Here is a 10186-nt window from a genome sequence, read left to right as displayed (position 1 = left end):
CCACGAAGTAGTGGTGGGGGCGCGGGGCAGGGATCCGGGTGCGGCCCAGGGATACCTCTCTCTGGCACCCCTTTCCTCCGGTGCGCGCCCTCCGCCCGTGGGAGCCGGGCCGTGGGGGCGACCGCCCCGAGCATGCGCACCCGTTCTGCTGCGGGTAGGCGCCGAGTCCAGGCGCGGGGACGCGGGGCGGCGCGAAGCGAGGCCCTCTGCCGCCCCGCGCTCCCATGTACGCCTTCTACTCGCTGCTCATCTACATCTTCTACAGCCTCTTTCGCAGAGATGGCGGGGCCGCGGCAGCCGCCGACCCCAGGGACACCGCCCAGGTGAGCGGGGGCGGATGCTGCACGCCCGGCGACCCCCTTCCTGAGAGCAGGCCCGCGCAGCGTACGTCCCCAGGGCGCTGACGATGTGGAGGGGAGCCGTGTTGAGGACCCCGTCTCTGTTTTGGTGTTGAAAGCAGAGACCTCAGCCCCAACACCTTTGGTTCAGTGTCTGGAGGGAGGGACCCCCCCAGGCTGCCCGGCGTATCCTCAAGGGTTCCCCCGCTCCCTCCCTAGAGTGCCCGCAGCAAGCCTGGGGGCCGCCGCCGCCCCGATCAACCCACGGCAGAACTGTGGACCGAGCTGACTGGCCTGGTCGGTAGGTGCTGTCGCGCATCCGGAGCGCTGCGTCCCCGGGGCCGTGAGGGAACTCCTCCGTTGGAGGGGAAGGTGTCCGTGACCTCACTGCGATGGAGGGACCCGGCACTTGCCATCTGGTGGTCTAGCCTCCAGCATATGCTCCAGCACGCCCCCCCACCCCCCTCACTAACTGGCCTCGCAGGCTGCTCGGAGTCTGAGGATGCGCCGACAGCGGGAGCCGAGGGCCGGCCGGCCGAGGTCTCCCTGGAAGAGGCTCTCGTGCGTCTTGCTGAGTTCCTCTCAGTCCAGCTGGGGGCGGAAGAGAGCTGCGGGTATCCTCCGGATCTGAGCAAGGTGAGCCGGGCCGAGGCCTTCTTCTCCGGCGACCCGCCCCGTCTTCGCAGTCCTTGTGGTCTCCACACTCCTGTTCCCGCTCAGTGTCCTGCATTCTGATTCTTATCTTCTTCACAGACGGGCGATGTCCCCCCACTGTTGACTGTGATTGGTCAGCTCTTGGCCCTCCTGGCGTGGACTCAGAGCCCCAGGGGGAGGCAGGCCCTGCCCCAGGGAACTCAGCCAGCCTCAGGAGTGCAATCCCCCACTCCTGCTGGTGCGTAAGAAGTAGTGAGTTGAAAATGGAGTGTGCTGCGGTAGTGAAGCCCACCAGAACCTGAGCGGCCTGGAGTGGGGGGGAGAGGTGGAGGGTCCCCCAAGCCTCACCCTCCTCTTGAGTTGCCCCCCCCACAGGCCAGAGATTTCAGTCCTAACTGGGTCCACCCCACCCCAGGAGCCACATCCCAAGAAGAAAGCCCTTCCCTTTCACCGAGGATTGAGGCTCAGGGGCAGCAGCCCCCCCAGTTGGAGGACCAGAGAGCTTGGCAGCGACTGGAGCAGTTCATCCTGGGACAGGTGAGGGGCCCAGGAGGCAGCAGGGAGTGGGGCTGGGCTAGAAGGAGGCTCCCCGCCCTGTACCCCTTTCTCCTTCCCAGCTGGAAGAGCTGAAGCAGCAGCTGGAACTGCAGGAGGAGGAGCTGGGCCGACTGCGCCTGGGAGTGGTGAGGCTTCGGGGGCGGGGCTCAAGGAGAGAGGGCCCGGGCTTTCAGGTGAGTCCAGAGCCCTTCCCTGTCCTCCAGGGGGCGACAGACTCCGAGAAAAGGGTTCAGCATCTAACCCTGGAAAACGAGGCCCTGAAACAGAGCCTGACCCTCACTCGGGACCTCCTGAGACACTGGGGTCCTGGACCACCCGCCAGGGCCCCCCAGGTATTCTGTTTCTTAGCTGCCAGTCCCTGCAGTCTGGGGCTCCTGCAACACTGCCCAGGCTTCCTCAGGACCTCGTGCTTGCTGGAACAGAAGCTGGGGGCCACACTGTGCACAGGTCCAGGGATGGTCTATGCAGGTCCGGCCCATCAGGGAGATTGATGCCCATGGGAGAACCCCTCCCCTCACCCTGTGGCTCCTCTGAGTGACCCCAGGAGAGCAAAGGACTTGGGGAAAGAGCCCTGAATGGATTCCTGATTGGCTCAGCCCCATCTGTGAACCAGGGCTGTCAGAGTGCCCTCTCGCCCAGGTCCCCGTACCTCATGAGGCCCCTACCCCTCTTGCAGGAGGAGGCAGAAGCACTGGTGGAGCTCCAGGGCCGGCTTCAGGAGGCCCAGGACACCACAGAAGCCCTCCGAGTCCAGGTGGGCCCTGGGCCCAGGGGCAGGGATACTGGGGCGCTGGGTGGGGGGCATCTGAGGCAGGGTTTGGTAAGGGCCCATGCCCTCAGTGACGGGTGGGGTGGGGTGGGACAGCTGGGGGTGCAGGAGGTGCAGCTGCAGGGCCTTCGGGGGGCCCTCTGGCAGCTCCAGCAGGAGACTGAGCAGAACTGCAGAAGGGAACTGCAGCAGGTGCACGGGCAGCTGGCAGGTGAGGCCTGGGGCCTGGGGTTCATGGGATGGCCACGGTGCCTGGGCTTTCCCTCACAACAACCTGCCCCCACCAGGACTTCGGGCACGCATGGCCAGCCTGCGTCAGGGCTGTGGGGACCTCCGAGGCCTGGTCAGCACCTTTACCCAGAGCTGTCAGGGTTCACTGAGCGAGGCCCGGGGCCAGGTCAGGACCACTGCTCCCCTCTATTATGTGCTCTCTATTCTTCCCTGCCCAGCCCCAGGGAGTTGCCTGCTCTAATGGAGGTAGTAGGCTCTGGAACCAGGACAGCTCCTGTGACCTGGGGTGTGGTCTCACTTTTGTCCCGTGCAAACTGGTGTGACAGTGAACCCCTCGCAGGCGCGGTTGCGAAGCCCAGAGGACACAGATGACATCCTTGCCCATGGTCCTCCTGATTCCTGGGCTTCTTCTGGGGCTCAGTGAATAATGCCCCTGAAAGTGTCGATGTCCACAGCTGGTAGCCACATGGTGGCTCCATATCGCCCTCAGTGTCCCACCCCCACCTCACCCCCAGCTCCTTGGCTGCCCCCCACTGCCTTTCTCACATCCATGCCCCTCCCAGGTATCCTGGGCCTTGGGGGCGCTGTCAGCTAGTGGAGGTGGTACTCAGCTCCCCAAGGAGCAGCAGAGGCCCCCAGCTGGATGCCCAGGGCGGCTGCTGGAGCTCAAGGGTATGGCGCCTGGGGAGCAGGATGTGGGGCGGGCAGGCTGGAGGAAGTCGGGCCTCTCCATGCTTCAGGGACTGGCAGGTGACCCACTGAGATGATCTCTACCCCAGGAAATATCCGTGTGCTGTGTCGGCTGAGGCCAGGGACACCCTCCAGCCTGGTGAGCTCGGAGCCAGGCCCGGGCGGCACTGTCACTACCTGCTATCGGGGGCGCCGGCACTGCTTCCGCCTGGACTGGGTCTTCCCTCCAGATGCCAGCCAGGAGGAGGTGATGCTCCACCCTGACATCTGTGTTCACCCGCCCTCAGAGTCCCCAGGGGGCTCTGGGCCCCCTTCCCTGTCCTGCCCTCCCAGGAGGTAGAGTGGGTAGGTTCCAGCCGGGAAGGAAGGCAGGCGGTTTGGGAGGCAGGACTGGCAGCTGAGCTAGGCACCTCCTTTCCTTCCAGGGATTTCCCAAGCTCTGCAGGTCCCGGAGTAAACAACGTTGGTTTGAGCAGGAAAGTTAACATTTTCAAAAATAAGTTGTTACCAGGAAAATGAACCTGTGTAAGGTGCTCAGTGCTCAGGCAGGGCCTGCTGCAGAGCATAGTTGGGGTGCTGCAGTGGTGAGACAGTGCTCCCCCAGGCTTCACTGGCCGCCCACTGCCCTCTGGGGGTGCAGAGCCGGCCCCGTGTGAGGGCAAGCACAAGGTGGGCAGAGGGGGTGCTGGCGAGTACAGCCTCCAGCCTCAGGACTGCTCCCCCTCGCCCTGCACAAACCCTGCCCTCCTGCTCGACCCAGCCCACCATCCCGCTTCACATACACCCTCACCGCTGTTCACAAATGCTGCCACTGCTGCCAGAGTTTGCAGAGCTTAGGCAGGGGAGGCGCCAGCCTGGGAGCGGGTTAGGGAAGGGGCAGAGCTGGTGAAGTCTCACCCGTTGGCCTCAGGGACGGATGGTGTGATGAGGCTGTCGGGTGGCCAGGTATCCTTCCTCTACTTCCTTGGGTACCACAGCTGTTTTCCATCTCCCTGGTGTTAATCCCACATACTGCCCCCAGCGTCGGCCCCACCCCAAACTGCAGCCCTGCACAGGATACCCTTGTACTGGACAGGGCCCTCCAATTCAGCACATGTGAATGAAAGAACCCAAGACCTCTGTCACCAACCCCATCACTCGAGTCCTGCATCTCTGCAATGGCACCACAGTCACACCCAGTTCTTCCTTCCAGTCGAGGGATCTTAATGACCTCGAGAAATTCTGGATTCTGCCCTCACTTCAAGCAGAACTGACAGCCCAGTCAGTTACCAGCACATTATGGGCACGAAAGCTGGCAATGTCGTTGCTCAAAAGGCTGCTGTTGGTGTTCAGTTGCCAACAGGACACAGTCCCAGCCCCATCTCCCCCTCAGCGGCCTCTCTGCACTCTCCCAGGGCCCAGATTCTAGCAATCTTGATGGTCCAGCATCCCACAATGCCCTCCCCATAGGCTGTTCTGGGCTCATCCTTTATGTGGTTACCCCATAACCCTCACAAATGTCATTACACTCCCTACCTCACAGAGGGACATCTCCAATTACACCCAGGGGGTTGAACCTGGCAGTCTGGGCTCTTGACTTGCTCCCCAGGCCTCTCAAGTGGTGGTCAGGGCTCCAATACCCTGCATTGCCTGATCTCGCCTCCTGTCAGGCACCTTGCCTTTGCCTGGCAAATTCTTGCAAATGCCATCTTCTCCAGGGAGCCTCCTCTGCCTTCCAGCGAGCTCCCCAAGAGCCATCCTCCCAGGGAAATGAAGTCTATTCACACTTTGCCCCAGGCTCCAAAGCTCAGGACCCCCTCCCCCCACACCTCTAGGTCTTCAGGGAGTTGGAGCCCTCTGTGCTGTCCTGCCTCCAAGGCTACAGCGTCTGCATTTTCACCTATGGCCAGACTGGGACCGGGAAGACCTACAGCATGGAGGTGGGAAAAGGGGAATCTGGGTGGCTCCTGGGGCCAGGGGCTAGGACGTGAGCACGGATGTGGCACCCCACCTCGTCCCCAGGGCCCACCTGAGAACCCCGGCATAGCTCCTAGGGCACTGCAGTCACTGTTCCGGGAGATGAGAGCTGGAGGGCAGCACCGCGTGACTCTCAGCATGGTGGAAATCTACAACGAGGCTGTCAGGTCAGCCGTGCCCTGCTGCCTCCTACCAGCCTCTGGCCCCTAGCCCTTCTGCGCTGCCCTGTCCGGCAAGGACCCCGGAACCAAGTCCTCCCCTTTCTCACCAGGGACCTCTTAGCCCCGGGGCCTCCCCAGCGCCTGGCTGTGAGGCAGGGCCCAGCAGGCCAAGGGGGAATCCAGGTGGCTGGTCTCACCTACTGGGACGTGCCCAACCTGGAGACGCTGCAGCAGGTAAGGCTGCGCAGGGGGCCGCGCAGACCTCCAAGGCTCTGCCCTGTGTTCGCCCCTAGGGGTGTGGACCCTACAGCAGCACCACGCAGCAGGCAAGCCCTTTCGTCGCGTCTTCAGATGCTGAGCCTGGGGAGGCGCAACCGGGCCACTGCGGCCACCGCCATGAACCAGCACAGCTCGCGCTCGCACGCGCTGGTCACGCTGACGCTGCGCGCGGCGTCCCCTCCGCGCGGTTCAGGCACCACAGGTACCCGGTCCGGGCGCTGCCCTGTGGGGGGCGCGTCGCTCCATCAGAGCCCCGAGCTCCCTCCACGTGGGCTCCTCCGCCCCTGCAGGCACACTGCACCTGGTGGACCTGGCTGGCTCGGAGCGTGCCTGGAAGGCGGGCGCCATCTGCAGGGCGCGGGGAGACCCTGACGACGCCCAGCGTCTGCGGGAAGCCCGGACCATCAACCGCTCGCTGCTGGCGCTGGGAGGCGTGATGGCCGCGCTGCGAGCCCACCGGCCACACGTGCCCTTCCGCGACTCGCAGCTCACGCGCTTGCTGCAGCCGGCGCTGGGCCCCGGCGCCACTGCGCTGCTGCTGCTGCAGGTGGGGACCGCGGCCCCGGTGTGGGGTGGTGCCCAGGGCCACGGGAGGGCGGTGTGCATGCTCGGCGCCCCCACTCGGGCCCGCCTACCAGAGCCGCTCTCCGCAGATATCCACGCGGCCCGAGGATCTCGGCGAGACCGTGTGCTCTCTCAAGTTCGCCGAGCGAGTGAGCAAAGTGGAGCTGGGGCCGGCCCGGCGCCGCAGGGTCCCGCGCTCTGGGACGCCTTCCTCCCTCAGCACCGACACACCACTCACGGGGACACCCTGCACCCCCACACCGTCCCCTGGCAGCCCAAGCCCCGGCCCCGACAGCTGCTCCAGCTCAGCTCTCGAGCCCCCAGAGGCCCTGCCCTCATAGTTATGCCCAAGGCATCGGGTAGCGCCTCTGCCGGCAGAGGCAGCAGCGTCCCTGCATCTCCACAACCTCCGGGACATGCGCCCCTCCCCCCCTCCGGCGACGAGTGTTCCGCCCCGAGGAACAATTGCCGACCCCTCAGCCCAGGCCCAGTTCCCTCCTTATCACCATTTGCTGTTATCACAGCACCCGGCAGGGGGTCCCAGAGCTGCCACAGTCGCCACCAAAAATCCAGACTTGGCATTAAATGTTGTCTGTTCCTTTACTGTTATCTTCCCCACTACCACCACCAAAAACAGGTATGGTCCCTGTTCCCTATGCCCTTTCCCCTAAAAGGTGCTACCTCCTTCCCAGGCAGTTGAGGGAAGCCAGGACTTGAGGCTGGAGCCGCCATTAGGTTCTCCCTCCCCAGCCCGGAGCCGGGGGAGGGGAGGTGACAGATGGTGATGGATGGATGGATGGATGGATGGACAGAGGGCCAGAGAAGGTGAGACCAGGAAGGGCTACTCTAAGTGGAGCCCCAGTCTTGCCTCTGGGAGTAGGAGAGGTATGACTGCCCATCAGGTCCAGGGTGGTGACCAGGTGGTCACCAAAACCCTTTGTGGGGTAGTCCAATAAACATTGTGGACTCTTGGCAGGGCTGGTGCCTGGTGTTTCAAGGCTGCTGTGGCCACAGACACCTCTTGGTCCTCTTAGCCTTGGTCCCCCCTGAGCAAGCCACTGGTGACAGGAGGGAGTGGGAGAGCAAAGCAATCCCTGGCCTGCAGCCTCACAGGCTGTACCAGGAGAGCAGCCAGCCTGGGGTGGGAGCAGCCAGCTCCCGGGGGTGGCTCACCCATACGTCGTAGATGCTCTTGTTGGGTGGTACCCCCTGGAAGAGGGCATCTAGGTCCCAGAGCAGTCCTGGGGGGCTGTGGGGTTCAGGAGCCCCCCAGTAGGCTGGGCTGGTTGAGGGTGGGCACTGGGGGCAGGAAGTGGGTGGTAGTGGGGCCAAAGGTATTACCACATTGGGGGTGTATATGGGCAAGTAGGAGGTGGGTAACTGCCCCCAAAGTGAGGCCCTGTGACCCCCACCAGACAGTCCCCCAGGGTCTGGGGTACCCTGCAGTAAGTGGAGAGGCCAGGCTCTGGGCTCAGGGGAGAGGGGCGAGGGCCTGCCGGTTCCCACCTGGGAAGTCTCCCCCTCGGCTCTCATGGTCCCCTGGAGGGGGCAGAGGGGCCACAGAGGCCTCTCAGAGGGCAGGGGTGGTGTGGGCACTACCTCTTCCTTCCTTGTCAGGGAACCGGCCCGACCTGGGCTGTTCCTTGGCGCTCCCTCCCCGGGGTCCCCCAGCAGAGACTTTATGCTGAAGCCCTCGCTGGGCGGCCTGGGAGGTCGGTAGGGCCGGCCATGGAGCACGTAAGGGCCCAGGTCCTTGGCGAAGGCCCCCCGGGCACCCCTGCTCTGCCAGCGCCGGCACAGTGCCGTGTTCTGCAGCCGCAGTGCCTCGGCGGGAATCAGGCTCACGTCGACGGCCCAGAAGTTGCCCTTGGCCTTGGGCTTCGCAGGATCCTTGGGCACCTGGGGTGTAGGGGTGCAGGCTTGGTGGGGCCGCGGGACCCGGATACTCAGATACTCGAGATTTCCGCCCCCGCCCTGCCCCCGGCTACGCTCCGACCCCGGCTACGCTCTGACCCCGACCCTCGCCCTGCCCCACCTTGCGGAAGCATCGGTTGGAGGAGAGGTTGTGGCGGATGGAATCCTTCCAGCCCTCGTAGTCGTCCCTGAAGAAGGGGAACACGGCCTGGACCTGACGGATGATCTGAAACCACGGGGCGGCGGGCAGGCGCCGTCAGCCCGGGCGCCGACGGGGGCAGCGCCGCCCCTCCCCCACAGCCAGGCTTGGGGCGCCCCTGCGCCGCTCCCCCAACACCTTTGCGCCCGGGAGAAGAGGGCACCTCACCGGGAAGGGTCCTGTCTGAGCACTTCAGCTCTCTTTCGGGGTGCCCAGGTCGGGACTGGACCCACTGGCATAGCTGGCAGGGCCAGGTAGGGGTGGAGATCAGAGCCTGAGCCTGGGAGTAGGTGGGGGACAGGTCTGGGAAAAGGTCCCACCAAGGAGTGTGAGGGAGAGCGGGGCACCCTCTCACCTGGGCCAGCTTCAGCCTGCGGGAAGGTGCTGCCTGGATCACCAGGGCAATCATGGCCAAGTAGGTGTAGGGGGGCTTGTCGTGCCGAAGGTATCTCTTCTTCCTCCTCTTTGGGGCCTGGGAGGGTGAGTCCGTCCCGGGGTGCCCCAGGCGTGGGTTGCTGCAAGGCCCCATGAAGGGGAGGCCGGCAACGTGGACAGGGGCCTGGCCCGGTGGAGGGCACAGGGAAGTGGGGCAGTAATGGGGAGGCAGAGCCTGGGCCTGAGGCCGGGTGGGGGCAGGCCGGCTGGGCCCTTTATCATTCGGATGGAAGGGGGAGGGGAGGAGAGGCAAAGGGAGGGTGGAATACAGCAGTGGGGGAGGGGAGCATGCAGAGGGCTGCCACAATTAGCAGGTTTCGGTTAATCTGGAAGGGAGGGGCAGGAAAGATTCCAGAGGGGGTTGCAGGCAGCCACCCAGACCTCATTTCTGACTCCTGGGCTGCCTTTGCCCCGCACAAGCTGGAAGAGCCCCTGGAAGGGGCCTGTGACCTATGGTTACTTTATGTCTGTCTGGACTGGGTCCCAGGCTCCCATTTAACAGACAGGAAAGTGATTTGCCCTAGCCAAGCTGCCAAGGAGGGGTGGAGCCTATCCAGAGTTCAAGGCCAAGCAGCTAGAAGGACCTGAGTGGTAGTCTGGGAGGGCTTCCTGGAGGAAACCTCAGGAACAAAAGAGGAACACAGTTGATTCAAGGGATTTTCCCAAGGGCTGCTGCAGGGCCTCAGCAGGTTCCCCAGGCCGTGGAAGCCAGTTTCTTCCCTTGTTGGTACCTGTGAACAGTGAGTCGTGGGAGCTGACCGCCATCATTATTTTAACTGTGGCCCTGGGTGAGCTGGACCGGCTTGGCCCCAGAGGACTTCATGGAGGCAGGCTTGCCTCCCTCCTCCTCTTCTGGTCCTCTGGGACCAGATGCTCTGGGAGTTGCCCCACTGGGAAGGCTGCTTCTCATTCCTTCCAGGCACTCGGACAGTGCCGCTAAGTGGAGGGAGAGGTCTCCTAGCTGTAGGGGTCACTGGCCACCTCTCTGGGCCAAGCCTCAAGGATACAGATGCATAGGTCATGGTCTCTGCCCAGGAGAACCTTCGAGGACCACCTAGCTCCACTCTGGGTGGGAGTGAGTACAGGTGTGTTGTGTGTATGCACAGGGAGGGATTCCCAGGCAGCCACAGGGCCCTGAATCTTAGTCTAGAAGGAGGGAGATGCTCCCCAGACTGGTGGAAGCTGGCCTGAGTGGAGGAGGAGCACTCTAGGAGAGGTAGTGAAGGCCAGGCTGGGGAAGCCTGAGGGACCAGTAACCCCTGCTCAGGCCTGGTCAGAGCCTCTGAGGACTTTAGCAGGGAGAGGACTTATCTGAAACTGTGGCCCTAGAAAAATGCCTCTGGCAGCTGCCCAGAGACTCTCCACACCCTCTTCTGTCCCCTCACCTCTTCCCTGGCTATAGGATTGGTGGCTCTGCCCTTGAGGTCAGTCAAGACCT

The 10186-nt window shown here is 63.8% G+C and overlaps 2 protein-coding genes across 12 annotated transcripts; one reads left to right on the top strand and one right to left on the bottom strand.

Moving 5' to 3' along the window:
- Positions 1 to 95: 95 nt before the first annotated feature.
- On the top strand, positions 96 to 7171 carry KIFC2 (kinesin family member C2). 11 transcript variants are annotated; one of them, XM_081071221.1, is made up of 18 exons: positions 98 to 323; positions 558 to 639; positions 823 to 974; positions 1092 to 1230; positions 1408 to 1529; positions 1610 to 1675; positions 1754 to 1882; positions 2227 to 2304; positions 2467 to 2530; positions 2607 to 2716; positions 3114 to 3222; positions 3330 to 3487; positions 5055 to 5159; positions 5242 to 5363; positions 5468 to 5591; positions 5709 to 5838; positions 5927 to 6183; positions 6290 to 7171. In XM_081071221.1, exons 1-18 carry the CDS (start codon positions 225 to 227, stop codon positions 6539 to 6541), a joined length of 2298 nt encoding a protein of 765 aa, XP_080927347.1. In that variant the 5' UTR covers positions 98 to 224; the 3' UTR covers positions 6542 to 7171. The 11 variants fall into 11 exon arrangements, with proteins under 11 accessions (XP_080927339.1, XP_080927338.1, XP_080927345.1 ...); XM_081071218.1 differs by having other exon boundaries at positions 2416 to 2530; XM_081071213.1 differs by lacking the exon at positions 5468 to 5591 and having other exon boundaries at positions 96 to 323; positions 5651 to 5838.
- Positions 7168 to 9388, bottom strand: FOXH1 (forkhead box H1). Its single transcript, XM_081071243.1, has 3 exons — positions 8669 to 9388; positions 8236 to 8340; positions 7168 to 8099 (listed from the first exon to the last, which is right to left on the bottom strand). The coding sequence occupies exons 1-3, from the start codon at positions 8840 to 8842 to the stop codon at positions 7308 to 7310; spliced, it is 1071 nt and encodes a 356-aa protein (XP_080927369.1). The 5' UTR covers positions 8843 to 9388; the 3' UTR covers positions 7168 to 7307.
- Between the last annotated feature and the right edge of the window lie 798 nt (positions 9389 to 10186).

The sequence above is a fragment of the Rhinolophus hipposideros genome (genome assembly GCF_964194185.1).
Source record: "Rhinolophus hipposideros genome assembly, chromosome: 13".
Taxonomy (NCBI): Eukaryota; Metazoa; Chordata; class Mammalia; order Chiroptera; family Rhinolophidae; genus Rhinolophus; species Rhinolophus hipposideros.
Note: the sequence above shows the minus strand (reverse complement) of the source record. Positions and strands in the feature narration are given on the sequence as shown.